General features: G+C 42.2%; 1 protein-coding gene across 2 annotated transcripts in view; it reads right to left on the bottom strand.

Moving 5' to 3' along the window:
* Nucleotides 1–9,413: 9,413 nt before the first annotated feature.
* The window catches only part of LOC137628887 (charged multivesicular body protein 4b-like), a 39,958-nt gene continuing 33,188 nt past the window's right edge, over nt 9,414–16,183 (bottom strand). For both annotated transcript variants that reach the window (XM_068360145.1, XM_068360144.1), the window contains exons 2-5: nt 14,450–14,627; nt 13,692–13,806; nt 11,990–12,180; nt 9,414–10,820 (exon numbers count right to left, since the gene is read on the bottom strand). In XM_068360145.1, the coding sequence (XP_068216246.1) occupies nt 11,995–12,180; nt 13,692–13,806; nt 14,450–14,627 (479 nt within the window). In that variant the 3' untranslated portion in view covers nt 9,414–10,820; nt 11,990–11,994. The remainder of the gene's footprint in view (nt 10,821–11,989; nt 12,181–13,691; nt 13,807–14,449; nt 14,628–16,183) is intronic.

Genomic DNA, 16,183 nt, shown 5'->3' with positions numbered 1-16,183 from the left:
TTAGTCTTGGGTAGTGCCGTAGCTTCTGTATCATGGTCTTCCACTGTCTTGGATTGGATTTATCTTGCTTGAGGGTACACTTAGGCCCACTGTTGTTTCCTATTTCCTTTCCGGGCTATTTTTTTCTGGTGGAGCCCTTGGGATTACAGCATCCTGCTTTTCCAACTAGGGTTGTAGCTAAGCTGTCCAAATTCTCTAGCTTAGGCCTTGCTCTAAAACAAGGGTTCTCAATGAGGGGAGAGGGAGTTTCAGGGTTATCAGGAGGGGCCTGGGACCACAGATTGTTAAACTCCAACTGTCAATGTTGATTTTTCATTGCCTTTGAGCTCCATGGAAACACTACAAAAATAATCCGTGTAAAATTGTAAATGTATATGTACTGTACTTTATATGAAAAAAATATATGAATTTTTTTTATTACATACATATTACTTGGAGTGCACCTTTTGAGGTAATCTTAAAGAGGAGGGAATGACATTCTGACATGTAGCAAAAGGGGTGCATGGGTCAAAAAAGGTCGAGAACCAACCACTTCGTATCAGAGCAAATTGTGGTTTGTAACAATGTTGCAAAGTTGTTCTGTTAAGAAATACCAAACACCTAATAAATTATATGATCTATTTTTGTAAATACTTTATTTCATTTGGTATAGCGTCATGTATACTTCCCCGTACATTATACTGTACTGTCTTACTTTAGAGATAGTCTAGGATGATAGGTTAAGAGAAAAAATCTGTTTCTAAAATCAATAGGAAGTGATAGACCCTTTTCATATAAAATGTTATTTTTATTAGTAAAATAAATTTTTGAATATACTTACCCGATAATCATGTAGCTGTCAACTCCGTTGCCCGACAGAATTCTATGGAGGGATACGCCAGCTATCACAATACTAGAAGGGGGTGTACTTACCAGCGCCACCTGTGGCCAGGTACTCAAGTACTTCTTGTTGACACCTCCTCAATTATTCCTCGGTCCACTGGTTCTCTATGGGGAGGAAGGGAGGGTCGATTAAATCATGATTATCGGGTAAGTATATTCAAAAATTTATTTTACTAATAAAAATAACATTTTTCAATATTAAACTTACCCGATAATCATGTAGCTGATTCACACCCAGGGGGGTGGGTGAAAACCAGTGTACAAGATTAAAGGATAGCTAAGTATCCCATATTTCATATAACAGTTATCTCAAATAACAATGAAATAATAAGTACCTGGTAAGGAAGTCGAATTGAACCGTTACTCTGCCTCTTTTTTAAGTTCGTCTTCCTTACTGAGCGCAGCGTTCCTCTTGGAGGCTGAATCAACCCAAAGGTGCCAAAGTATATGGGGTTGCAACCCCTACTAAAGGACATCTACAAAACCTCTAACCCAGGCGCTTCTCAAGAATGAATAGACCACCCGCCAAATCAAAAGGATGCGGAAGGCTTCTTAGCCTACCGTAACAACCATAAAAACAACAATAAAAGCATTCAAGAGAAAGGTTAAAAAAGGTTATGGGATTAAGGGAATGTAGTGGCTGAGCCCTCACCTACTACTGCACTCGCTGCTACGAATGGTCCCAGGGTGTAGCAGTTCTCGTAAAGAGACTGGACATCTTTAAGATAAAATGATGCAAACACTGACTTGCTCCTCCAATAGGTTGCATCCATTATGCTCTGCAGAGAACGGTTTTTATTAAAGGCCATCGAAGTAGCTACGGCTCTTACTTCGTGGGTCCTTACCTTCAGCAATGCAAGGTCTTCCTCCTTTAAGTGAGAGTGGGCTTCTCTAATCAGAAGCCTTATATAATACGAAACCCCATTCTTGGACATGGGCCTCGAAGGTTTCTTGATGGCACACCATAAGGCTTCTGACTGTCCTCGAATAGGTTTAGACCTCTTAAGATAATATTTGAGAGCTCTGACAGGGCAAAGAACTCTCTCTAGTTCGTTACCTACCATGTTGGAGAGGCTAGGTATTTCAAACGATCTAGGCCAAGGACGTGAAGGAAGTTCGTTCTTTGCTAGGAATCCGAGCTGAAAAGAACATGTTGCAGATTCGGTCGTGAAACCAATGTTCTTGCTGAAGGCATGAACCTCACTGACTCTCTTAGCTGTTGCAAGGCAGACGAGAAAAAGTGTCTTGAGGGTAAGGTCCTTGAAGGAAGCTGACTGGAGAGGTTCGAACCTAGGTGACATAAGGAACCTTAAGACTACGTCTAGGTTCCAGCCTGGAGTGGATAGACGACGCTCTTTAGACGTCTCAAAAGACTTAAGAATGTCTTGAAGGTCCTTGTTGGAAGACAGGTCCAAACCTCTGTGGCGGAGAACTGAAGCCAACATACTCCTATACCCTTTAATCGTAGGGGCTGAAAGGGATCTCTCATTCCTAAGATGTAGAAGGAAGTCAGCTATTTGGGTCACAGAGGTATTGGTAGAGGATATTGAATTGGCTCTACACCAGCTTCGGAAGACCTCCCACTTAGACTGGTAGACTCTACGAGTGGAAACCCTTCTTGCTCTGGCAATCGCACTGGCTGCCTCCTTCGAAAAGCCTCTAGCTCTAGCGAATCTTTCGACAGTCTGAAGGCAGTCAGCCGAAGAGCGTGGAGGTTTGGGTGCAACCTGTCTACGTGAGGTTGACGTAGAAGGTCCACTCTTAGAGGTAGAGTCCTGGGGATGTCGACTAGCCATTGAAGTACCTCTGTGAACCATTCTCTTGCAGGCCAAAGGGGAGCAACCAGCGTCAGCCGTGTCCCTTCGTGCGAGATGAATTTCTGCAGAACTTTGTTTATTATCTTGAACGGTGGGAATGCGTACAGGTCGAGATGGGACCAGTTCAGTAGAAAAGCATCCACATGAACTGCTGCAGGGTCTGGAACAGGGGAACAGTACAGCGGAAGTCTCTTGGTTATGGAGGTGGCAAACAGATCTATGGTAGGTTGACCCCACAAGGTCCAAAGTCTGTTGCACACACTCTTGTGGAGGGTCCATTCCGTGGGAATGACCCGATTCCTTCTGCTTAGGCGATCTGCTGAGACGTTCATATCGCCCTGAATGAACCTCGTGACCAGAGTGAGGTTTAGACCTCTTGACCAAATGAGGAGGTCCCTTGCGATCTCGTATAGGCTCCTCGAATGGGTCCCTCCTTGCTTGGAGATGTAAGCCAAGGCTGTGGTATTGTCTGAGTTCACCTCCACCACTTTGCCTAGCAGGAGGGACTTGAAGTTCAACAGGGCTAAATGAACTGCTAGTAGCTCCTTGCAGTTGATGTGGAGTAATCCCTGTTCCTCGTTCCACGTTCCCGAGCATTCCCGTCCGTTCAAGGTCGCACCCCAGCCCGAGTCCGATGCATCTGAGAAGAGATGAAGATTGGGGGTCTGAATAGCCAACGATAGACCCTCCCTGAGAAGGAGGTTGTGCTTCCACCACAGGAGAGTGGTCTTCATCTCTTGGGTGATTGGGATAGAGACTGCTTCGAGAGTCGAACCCTTGTCCCAATGAGCTGCAAGATGGAATTGAAGAGGGCGGAGGTGGAGTCTCCCTAGCTCGACGAACAGGGCCAGTGATGAAAGGGTCCCTGTGAGACTCATCCACTGTCTCACCGAGCAACTGCTCCTCTTCAGCATGCTCATGATGCACTCTAGGGCTTGGCTTATCCTGGGGGCCGATGGAAAAGCCCGAAAATCCTGACTCCGAATCTCCATTCCCAGGTACACAATGGATTGGGAGGGAATGAGTTGAGACTTTTCCATGTTGACTAATAGACCCAGCTCTCTGATTAAGTCTAAAGTCCAATTGAGATTCTCCAGACAGCGACGACTCGTGGAGGCTCTCAACAGCCAGTCGTCTAAGTAGAGGGAGGCTCTGATGTCCGATAAGTGTAGGAATTTTGCTATATTCCTCATCAGATGAGTAAAGACCATAGGAGCTGTGCTTAGGCCAAAACACAGGGCTTGGAATTGGTAGACAACCTTTCCAAAAACGAATCTCAGGAAAGGTTGGGAGTCTGGATGAATAGGAACGTGAAAGTAGGCATCTTTCAAGTCCAACGAGACCATCCAGTCCTCCTGCCTGACCGCTGCTAAGACCGACTTCGTCGTCTCCATCGTGAACGTCTGCTTGGTGACATACGCGTTGAGCGCGCTGACGTCCAGCACCGGTCTCCAACCTCCTGTCTTCTTGGCCACAAGAAAGAGACGGTTGTAGAAGCCCGGGGATTGATGGTCCCGGACTATAACCACTGCCTTCTTCTGCACAAGTAGCGACACCTCCTGGTGCAATGCTAGCCTCTTGTCCTCTTCTTTGTAGTTGGGAGAGAGGTTGATGGGCGATGTGGTCAGAGGTGGTTTGAGGCAGAATGGAATCCTGTAACCGTTCCTCAGCCAACTGACAGACTGGGCGTCTGCACCTCTCTTCTCCCAGGCTCGCCAGAAGATCTTGAGTCTGGCTCCTACTGCTGTCTGGAGATGCAGAGAGTCAGTTTTTTCCTTTAGATGTCCTGGAGCCTTTCTTAGACTTGCTCCTGTAAGAGTCTGGACGGGAGCTTCCTCGGCTGGGGGCTCTACCACGAAAGGGCGGTATGAACCTCGTAGCAGGGGTATCAGCCACTGGGGAGCGATAAGTCTTGGGGACTGAGGTAGCAACCTTAGACTTACGAGCCGATGAGGCTACAAGATCGTGTGTGTCCTTTTGTATCAGGGCAGCAGACAAGTCCTTAACCAGCTCTTCGGGGAAGAGAAACTTCGAGAGCGGAGCAAAAAGGAGTTGTGACCTTTGGCAAGGTGTAATGCTGGAGGAAAGGAAGGTACACAGCTGTTCCCTTTTCTTCAAAACCCCTGATACAAACATCGACGCAAGCTCACCAGATCCATCCCTAATGGCCTTATCCATGCAGGACATTAATAGCATGGCAGAATCCTTGTCCGCCGGAGAGGTCTTCTTGCTGAGGGCCCCCAGGCACCAGTCTAGAAAGTTGAACATTTCAAATGCTCTAAACACTCCTTTCAGTAAGTGATCCAGGTCTGAGAAGGTCCAGCAAACCTTAGAGCGCCTCATTGCAGTTCTCCGAGGCGAGTCTACCAGACTTGAGAAGTCAGCCTGGGCAGAGGCAGGTACTCCCAAGCCTGGTGCTTCTCCTGTGGCATACCAAACGCTCGCTTTCGAAGTGAGCTTAGTTGGCGGGAACATGAAAGAAGTTTTGCCAAGGTGTTGCTTAGTCTGCAGCCACTCCCCTAAGATCCTTAACGCTCTCTTAGAGGACCTTGCTAGGACTAGCTTAGTATAGGTGGACTTAGCTTGTTGTATGCCCAGCGAAAACTCAGATGGCGGAGAGCGGGGAATAGCAGAGACAAAGTGGTCTGGGTAAACCTCCCTAAGCAGAGCCAAGACCTTACGAAAGTCAATAGACTGTGGAGAAGGCTTGGATTCATCCACGTCTGACGAGGGATCCAGGTGTGCCTCCTCATCATCAGACGCCTCATCACCAGAGTGTAGCGAAGAGATCGGACAAGAATGCTGAACAGCAGAGTCAGAACGAGTAGGGACAATATTAGTGGTTTCCTCTTCAAGTAACTGTTGAGGGAGAACCTGAGGCTCAGACTGCAAAGGCTGAGTAAAAGACGAAGCAGAAGGAAGGCGCAAGGGTGGAGGAGGCTGACTCCTAGCATGAGTGGTTGCACCCAAGGGTTGCGCTTGCTGAGCGGTTGGTGGAAGCGGAGTAGCAAGTTCCTGTTCCTGTGGTGTGAGCGGAGCGTGATGAGGTTGAGGCTGCGCAGAACAAGGTAAATGTCTCGCAAGCTGAGGCTCCTAAGGCGCAAGGCCAAGGTGTAGAGGTGCTTGCCTTGTGGAGGGTTGAGCTCGCTGCAGCGAGAGCTGAGGAGACTGACTCATGGACGGGAGAGGTTGTTGTACCTCAACCGAGAGTTGCACCACTGGTGGAGCAGCAAGGGGAGGCGGAGGAAGAGAGGTATAATCCTCCTGATCCCAAAGTAAAGGTTGCCTTAAAGAAGGCGGAGGCTGAACACCACTGGGAACAGCAAACTCAGAACGTGGCTCAACATCGTACGCCTGGCAGGTGGTACTGCGATCAGGCGGAGCAAGCGCAGGCGAAGCGAGCGCAGGCGGAGCGAGAGCAGGCGGAGGGAGTGTAGGCGGAGGCGGAGGCGCAACACTCTCAGCCCGACACTCACGCATCAAGTCCGAAAGCTGAGCTTGCATGGACTGAAGTAGATTCCACTTGGGGTCGGCAGAAACTACAGTAGGCTGAGGTAAAGCCTTAACAGTCGAGCTCTGTTGTGGCAGAACCTTACTCCTCTTGGGCGGAGTGCAGTCGACCGATGACTGCGGCGAGTCAGAGCTGAGCCAATGACTGCAACCTGGCTGAGCACTCGCGGACTGGACTCTGCGTTTAAGCGGTCTCGAGACCTGAGACCAACGTTTCTTCCCTGACAGTTGATCAGCGGACGAGAAAAAGACGGGCTCAATCGTCTGCAGGTGGGAGTGACGGTCTTTGGAAGACACGCCCGCAACCACCGAGGATACTTCTGTGCGCCTAACAAGGCCTGCCAAACCCTTATGCCCTTCGACATTGCTTCTCCCCTGGGCTTGGGAGCTTGCAAGAGGTCCCGGACTGGGAGGACGACTGGCTCGCACAGAAATATCCTCACGCACCACACTGGCACTAACACTAGCACTTGGCACTGCACTGACACTAGCACTCGTCACAGCACTGGCACTAATTCCACCCACTGCACTCTTGACCTTAAGTTCCTTGACTTCGGCCATCAGAGACTTATGATCACTTACCACTGACTCTACTTTATCGCCTAAGGCCTGAATAGCACGCAAAACAACAGACATATCAGGCGGAGGGCAAACAGTAGGTTCGGGGGTAGCCACTACAGGGGTAGGAAAAGGTAGGGGATCATGATCGTTAACCGTTAATCAGGACTATATAAAAGCTATCTAGCTAATATAAGAAGGTTTCCAGTAATGCGACAGCCGAAATCTGAGAGAATACTTCACCAATTAGCCGTGAAAAAACTCGAAGATCATAAGCGTATCCCAGAACGTCTTGCCGGAAGCACGACAGAGGAATAATTGAGGAGGTGTCAACAAGAAGTACTTGAGTACCTGGCCACAGGTGGCGCTGGTAAGTACACCCCCTTCTAGTATTGTGATAGCTGGCGTATCCCTCCATAGAATTCTGTCGGGCAACGGAGTTGACAGCTACATGATTAACGGGTAAGTTTAATATTGAAAAAAGAAGATTATAATAAGAGAAAAATTTGGAAGATTTTAAAATATTCAATTAAAATGTAAAACAACTTTTACCTCTTTAATGGAATTAAAATCACCTATAAATGAAGAAACAGATATTCGATATGGGGAGATTAGTTAGGAGTAATACTTCGACCAAATTGGAATTCTCCAAGGGCATGGCCGAGACAGGTGTGGCTAAAATTCACATCGCCTCTAACCAGGTACTGCAGAGGGGAATTCCGACGTAAAGAAATAAATAAAGCCGTCATGAATTTTCTTATCAGAGATTAGTAAAGACCGACCTGTCATATGCTATCCCATAGTTCAACTATATGCGGGAAGCCTAGCAGTTCGGACCAACCAACGAAAGGACCGGGCCAACCCCACAACCCAATGGCACACGGTCGAGTTGTAGGACGGTGGATAGAGGTGTGATGGCTAGGTCATCACTAAAGGACAGAGGGTGGAGGGGCGAGGGTCCTGAGGGGGAGTGTAGGGGAAGGCATGAGCCCTCACCGACACCAGGGGGGGGGGGGGGGGGGGTTGTGTTCTGTTTCAGTACCAGCACTATCCCAGGTGTAGGAAGAATTTGTTCTCCAGCCTAGGGTAGGTTAGTACAGTGAAGGCACAGCACTAATGTACCATCCTAAACTATAATGAAACAGAATCCCATGACCTGCCTAACCTAGGCCAGGGGAACAAGTCCCCAGACCAGGGAAGACAGGTGTAGGACAAGTCGCTAGGTCACAGGAAGGAAGGGTTGTAACCCTACCAAGTGTGGACTTGGGGGAAGGGCAGAGCCCCCTCACCTTTGCCGGCCAGCAGAGACCAAAAGGAGAGTTCATTCACCTAATGGGGTAGCTGGCAGGCAAATGACTGGTACTCTGAGGTTCTGTCCCAAACTCAAAGCTCATGTACTATGGCTAAGAGTGGGGAAAGAAAATCCTAGCCTAACTTCACTTGAATACGATTCAAGGTAAGGAGGGCTAGGATGTAGCCTAGGTTACCTCAGAGGGAGGAGATTACCTTGGATAAGGTAACTGGGGAGGTGAGAAAGTATACAAGAGCCCTAGCATTAGGTTAGGGGCAAGGGAGTCGACTACCAAGATCATCGAAACCCCTTGTACTTCCTAGAAGGAGAAAAACATGTGCAATCACTGAATCTTATATGTATAAATGCCTAACATCTTCATTTCGTAAATTAACACTAGGAACACTTATTATATCATGCATGAAAGTAAACAAAAATGCCTAGGCTATCGAGCCTAGGGGCTAGGCTAGCAATCTAGCATACGAATTCGGCTACCTACACTCGCCGAAATTGATTACCATCAGCATAATATAACTAATTCCTAGCTATGAAGACTAAATAACTAATGCTTATAATTAGTTATAAGACCGGGAAGGTTGTTCTGGCTAACTAAATAAAGCATGCGAAGCGAACAACAGCGTCGGTGTCATGACACCTCCGGTCAAGGCACAGCTCCGCCACAAAACACGGTATATTAAGATAAAAAGGCGTTACTTTACGGCTAGAGCTGATTTATACAATACAAGAATATGGTACTCAACTTTCCAGAAGGCGGCGAGGCAGAAGATTGCGACATGATGACTTTACGGGCGAATAACTGGGAAAAAGCACCTGGTCATAAACGCTACGTAAGAAGGAATGAAGAAGGCGCGCAACGTTGACGTCAACCAAGATGGCGGCCAAACATGGCGGCGGTTACGACGTCACAAAGTACCGTAACAGTAACGAAGGAGGAGAACTTAGTAACGGCTCCTCCCATAACTTGCCACACTTCTCCCTCGAAGCGTAAACGCTATGTGGGGTGCAGATAGCTATGTGGCGTGTCAAGCATACGTCCTCTGTTATTATACGATATCCTAAAGGGAAACCTTATGGGTACTCGCACCAGAAGTTAGAATTCTGTGAAACCTTTAGTTTAATTCTCTGGGAATATCTACTGTAGTCATATATACCCTTAGGATGCTACTGAAGGAACCTTCCATCAGGACGACATGGCTATCTCACCCAAAAATTGATTTTTCGCTTCGCTCAAAATCCGTTTTCTCAATTCTAAAAGTAGAAGAATCATATAAATTTTTTTTAGTTATTTTCCATTTCCAATATTCAATGGGCAGCACCAAAGGGATAATAAAATATTTATAGAAATAACATTTTTTCTATTATATCAAATACATATATCGAAACCTATATACTGTAATGACTAATCTATTCAAATCAAAGACTTATTTCACCAAAGTATTACAAGTGAAAAGTTGCAAGCAAAAAATTTTCCTTATAAAGTTACTGGTAGGCATACCACTAACTTTCGAGAGGAGGTTAACTAAGAGCTCGCTCACGCCAACGACTGTTGCAGGACGTAAACAGCATTTACAAGCCAATAAGAAAATAAAATCACTTTGACACTCCTAAGAATAAAATACATATATAATGAATAAGAAAAAAAAAATCACATATACCATCGGAGACACCTGGTTCATCTCCCAACAAAAGCGTGACAGAGAGAGAGAGAAGCTTAACCAATTGGAACCACCGCATAAAGCTCACAGTTGCATGGCAAAGGCAAATACATATACATCATCTATAGAGACACAAGAAATGCAAGCTTACCGATATAAGTAATAACCGTCTTGTAATATTTACAAGTTGCGTTACGCTTACGATCGTAACAAAAGGACGTAGCACTGCACTGTGATGTCCCGCACAGTGGGGAGGGGACAACCTTTTGAAACAATTAACTCTGGTGTTCACGCGCTGCTTTTGAACACCACGCTGCTTTTGACATTTTGTGATGAGTGCAGAGGCAACTGTGAATTTTACACATAATTTTGATAAGGCACGTGTTCCTACAACGTACGGACTCGAGAGAATTTGCTCAATGCAGCCAAGTACCAATTTAAACAATTTCATCTTATTTTTTTTACTCACCACAAAAAAATCACTTGAGGATTCACTAGGTCTTAACAGCCTCTAAACAGTTTGAGTCACAGTGAAACATTTATGTATTAAAGAACTTTCTTAAAACTGTACATTATTAAATTAAATCTTCAATTCAAAAGGTTCTTCCAGACTTAAATCTTTAGCATTATACTGTACATTTAAAAAATTAATCTAAGATTTAAGTAAAGGGATGTTGTCATGAAACAGGAGGATGGAACAAAAATACCAAACCCAAATAATCACAAGCATTTTTTCATTTAGTAATCAAAATCTGTTCTGACATCTCCAAAAAGAAGCACCTAGATATTATATAAGCTTATTGTTAAGGTTTCAATATCCTCGGTGAAGTTACGACACGCGTGGGACCCAGGATAGGGTCCGGCGCGGTTAACGCTCCTTCGGGCGTGAGGAAGAGATTAACCGATGGTAGGTGCTCCCGGGTATATTGATAACCGTACAATCTGCAAATGAGTAAAAAAGGCTGGCTTCTATGCAGATGTGTTTAACCATGGTTCCACTATCAAGTTGATGACAAGATAATGCTCTTTTATTTAACATTAGGGGTCTTCTGGACAGTTAAGGTTCAAATTCCACAGGAAATAAACCTGTAAGAAAAAAAAAAAAGTGAATTTTTTTTTTATTTAACACATCTTTCTTCTTTTTTGACTGCTAAAAATATAATCTACAGTAAATAGTATTCTCATTATTTAGCTTTCTACATAAGCTTACTCATCTATGAATTATTCAGAGCTACAATACTAATCCACTACCATATGGAAATATGACCAGCTAGAACTAACCGAGGTTCAAATGCCATCTGAAGAAATAGGGAACACTCTCCCAAACATCACTTCTAGATGGGGCTCATATCATACCATTAATTGCTTACATAGATGTACCTACAACCGTTTCTGTACGTATGGATTTGGTAAGATTTTTCTTGTCAAATTTCCTATTCATTTGAATAATCATTAGCATCAATTCATTATGATGAATCCCATAACAACAGTTTGTATAAAGTACAGATAGTTATTAGAAAGGAGTCACTAGAAATTTTCTGAACTAAAACTAAAATATTTATTGACAAAGTACAGCAATTGAGCCATTAAAAATGTTTTAACTTATAAATCTACATAGATATTTTCCCTATAATGTGGCTGAATTTAGTAATCACAAAGAATTTGTAATTATCTTCCATCTAATATGACCTACTGTATACTGAAAAAAAAATAGAAAAGCAAATCATACAAAGATCACTTGAGATTTCAAAAGGGAAAGATGAATTGTACATAAATCACTTGAGATTTCAAAAGGTTAAGATGAATCATACATCACTTGAGCTTTCAAAAGGTTAAAATGAATCATACATCTCTTTAGCTTTCAAAAGGTTAAAATGAATCATACTTTACTTTAGCTTTCGAAAGGTTAAGATGAATCATACATCACTTGAGCTTTCAAAAGGTTAAAATGAAGAATCATACAACACTTGAGCTTTCAAAAGGTTAAGATGAATCATACATCACCTGAGCTTTCAAAAGGTTAAGATGAATCATACATCACCTGAGCTTTCAAAGGTTAAGATGAATCATACATCACCTGAGCTTTCAAAAGGTTAAAATGAATCATACATCACTTGAGCTTTCAAAAGGTTAAAATGAATCATACATCACTTGAGCTTTCAAAAGATTTAGATAAATCATGCATCGATCAGTTGGAGCTTCCAAACATCAGAGGAACAAAAGATTAAAAAAAAAGTGTAATGAAAATACCATACCAGTTTTAAGATGCCCAAGCAGCCAGTTCTGCCATGTCATCATCTTCCTCTTGTTTCTTCTGCTTGGCAGGCTGACTTGGCACGGCTGTGGGTACTTCTGGGAGTTCGTCTGTAACTGTGCCTCCAGTTTCCAGGAGTTTCTCGTCTAGAGCCTCCTGTTCGAGTTCCTCTAGCTCGGCCAACAGATCATCCTGTAATGGGGAAAAGAAATTTGTTAGAAATCTAAAATTAGTCACCTTAGAGGTGTTTTTATACTACAATGTAGCCAAAGTTTTGTCGACGAGAAACTTTTTATAATAAAACACTTTTTTCAGTAGTTTCTTTGTGTTTTAAAATAAAATAATCACAAGGTACTCTACATAGGTATCATTCAGTTCAATGTGATGCAGAACTTCAAAATTAACAAAGTACAGTAATCAATCGGTTCATAACGTCAAAGAACAGCATTAAGGGAAATCTACAGGAAATATAAACCCTCAATCATGTATGAATTGACAAGGAGTGGTGTCAATAAACTTAGATGTCAGGATGCCAGAAAACTTTAAATCAATCAATTGACAAGGAGCACTTCCTTGCTGGCCTGCTCATTCTAATTATTATGATAGAAACTTTTAATGTATAGCTAACTCTATACATTATGTACAGATACAAAAGCCCAAATCAAATGTCTATTCTTGGCCCTTAAGGATCAGACTGGAAGAGATTTATAGAACGTGAGTCACATAGTACAAAAACACATACAGTAAGAAGTGTACTGTACTAAGTCTGTTTCTAACAGTGTTTACAAATACAGATCACACCATTTAGGAATGCAGATCCAGCTTCCGGCAATGCCAGGAGGCTGAGACCGAAGCAATACTGTGCCATCAAATAGTTGCTATTTACATCGGTTGTATAAGTCTACAATTAGATGAATAATTGTGAATGTTCCCCTGTATCCACTGCTATACAGTAAAGTTTAACAATCTCTAGAAGACCCCTAAAACATAACTAAGGAATTTGGTAGGTCTCCCATTAGATAACCAAATTTGGAACAGTTAAACCAGTGAAATTATAAGGGCTGATTACATTCCACTGTAATACATCACATTATTATAATCATTATTATTATTATTAATTGCTAAGCTACAACCCTAGTTGAAAAAGCAAGATGCTATAAGCCTAGGGGGCTCCAGCAGGGAAAATAGCCCAGTAAGGAAAGGAAACTAAGAAAAATAAAATATTTCAAGAACAGCAACATTTAAATATCTCCTATATAAACTATAAAAAGTTTAACAAAACAAGATTATGAGAAATAATATAGAATAGTGTGCCCGAGTGTACCCTAAAACAAGATAACTAACCCAACACTAGAGAACAATGGTTTGATTTTGGAGTGTCCTTCTCCTAGAAGAGCTGTTTACCACAGCTAAAGAGTCCCTTCTACCCTTACCAAGAGGAAAGTGGCCACTGAACAATTACAGTGCAGTAAGAAGAATTGTTTGGTAATCTCCGTGTTGTCAGGTGTATGAGGAAAGACAAGAATGTGTAAAGAATAGGCCAGACTATTCAGTGCATGTGTAGGCAAAGAGAAAATGAACTGTAACTAGAGAGAGGACCCAATGTAGTACTGTCTGGCCAGTAAATGGACCCCATGATTCTCTAGCGGTAGTATCTCAACATTACAAGGATAAGATGACTAAATTTTAAAACCAGAACTTACCTCATCCACATCATCACCGAACGCAACTGGGTTGGAGATAGCCTCAGAGATTTCTTTCGCCAGATCCTGCTGTTCGGCAATGTCATCCATCATGTCGTGCACTTTGTCAACGTCCCTGAAATGGAGAAAAGAAACATTACTGTACTCTTTTAATGTCATTTTTTACCAAGAGAGTAAATTTAAAAGTTCAGTACATGATAGTCCTCGTTTGATTATTTTGCCAGTCCTAGAACCTTGAATTTGTATTGTAAAGGTCATAATACTAACTATACTGTAAACACTAGTTTAATAGCTCCATAGAAAGTCATCAACCGACTACCAAAAGAGCTGAAACTTAGAATGATGAAGCATTTGCTTTAAAAAAGGAGTATGCAAACACTACTAAAGATTTTAATTCCATAATGCAATTTATGGATATAAGACAGTATCTATAGATCTCAGACTTTACCATTTCTTTTTCTTATACAGTACACAGAGGACCAAATAAACCCATTGAACAGACGGATTAAAAGGCACAATTCTGTTTCTACATTAACTTTTCCACCAAAATCACTACTGATATTAACACTTTCAAGTTATAGATTTCCTGATTGCATTTGCAGAAGGATGAGTACAGCAGCCACTGTCTGATCCTCCCAGGTCTCGGCCAGAGGAGAGAGGTTGGTCTGTAGGACATTTGTCCTTCTCCCTGTCTGTAACTCATAAGCCACCTCCAAACACAATCAAAAGGAGAGTGAAAATAGTACGCAGCTACTTACATATGCTGATGCGCTGCTTTGAGGGCCTTGGCCGCTTCTCCCATTGTCTGCAGAACATTTGTGTTGGTGTTCGCAGATTCCAGCGCCTCTCGTTGCATCTCGATCGTACTGAGGGTCCCATCAATCTGCTGAAGCTGCTTCTCGTAACGCTTCTTGCGCTTGAGCGCTTGGAGGGCAACTGCAAAGTAATGATGGTGTCAATCTAGATTGAATTTGCTCTGATAATATCAAGGAAAGTTAACAGTTTATTCATTATGATGAACCACCGGACACCTCAACACCGCTACAGTGAAAAAGTGACAGTTCAATTTATTCAACTTTTTTTCTTTTAGTCAGACAGTCAAGAAGGAAGTTGAAAAATTGCAGACGAAACAGTTGAATGATATTTCAAGACCCCAAAGCTGTGAAAGTGCTCTGAATTTCCTTCATCCTTTCTACATTTACTATACAAAACTAACCTGAAACTACAAATTTATTGAAAAACATAGTTTTGATACAACACAACATTAATATAGATTTAATTATTTTAAAATGCGATCAAGATATTTTACAGAGCTTCCCTAGCTATTACTTTATATAATACGTTGCTATTAAGTGTCAAATTAACTTTATCATTATTAACAGTTATTGTATGTGGAAACATAAACCTTCTTTGCAAAAGCTTACACAAACTTGAAAATGAATTTTACAAGCAAAAGTGTTTTGACTTCTAAAAACAAATACATAATGAATTTTCAGCTCGGCACACCAGTTATATGTTCCTTCTTTTTAAATTTATAACTGAAACTTTTAGCTTGTGGACTAGTATACGTATTGCTAACTAAGTAGTTCCACTGTTCATGGAATCCACTACTGTACTTGGTTAACATATCTGAAAAATTTCTACTGTATTGACTCATGACGTAGTGTACATAATGCTTTGATGCGCATGATTACTGCAGAAATTTTTTTTAATGTACTTCCTCTAAGATTTGGAACTGGAAAAAAATGTTCTACAAGTACATATATTAGGTTTCAAAAATCAAACCCACCAATACTAGTTGACTGAATTTGACACGACTGAAACTACCAAGATGTAGAGATTTGCTCCTAACGTAAGTTCAAAAAAACGCCAAAAAATTACAAACGTCACCCCCGTATAAACCATCTTATCTGTTTATCTATCTTTACCTTCGCTAACTTCGTTGCGAAACTTGTTTCAATAGGCGAGTAATTGTTTGTATGTCTGTGTGTTTGTGATTCGCATAACTCAAAAAAACTATTTGACGAATCTCATGAAATTTTGTGGGATGAATGGCCATGCTCCAAGGACAATTTCATTGGATTTTGGTTGTGATTTGGTCAAAGGTCAAGGTAACGAAAAGGTCAAAAACGTCTTTTTCCCATAGCATGGCCAATTTTTATCTGATATGCATGAAATTACTGCTAAAATGTGCATAATTCAATAGCCTATTTTGCTATATACAACATGATATAGACGAAAGTATACACTCTACCGAGTGCCCATTTTAGTTTAGAATATGGATTTCCCTTTGCAAGAATTATATCCTGGCATTTTAAATTTATCTTTTAAAATATTTCCAAAATATATTTTTCATTTTCTTAATCTCGAAAAACTAAAATTCCCTTCTCATTAACTAAATAATTCGTCATAAATTAACAATTCAAATTGATATCTCCATAAACTTTAATAAAAAAAAAAAATTTATTACTGAAGTTTTCCATAGCAACTCA

The sequence above is a fragment of the Palaemon carinicauda genome, chromosome 36 (assembly GCF_036898095.1).
Source record: "Palaemon carinicauda isolate YSFRI2023 chromosome 36, ASM3689809v2, whole genome shotgun sequence".
In the NCBI taxonomy this organism is placed as follows: domain Eukaryota; kingdom Metazoa; phylum Arthropoda; class Malacostraca; order Decapoda; family Palaemonidae; genus Palaemon; species Palaemon carinicauda.
The sequence above is the reverse complement of the archived record's forward strand: the minus strand, read 5'-3'. Positions and strand labels throughout refer to the sequence as shown.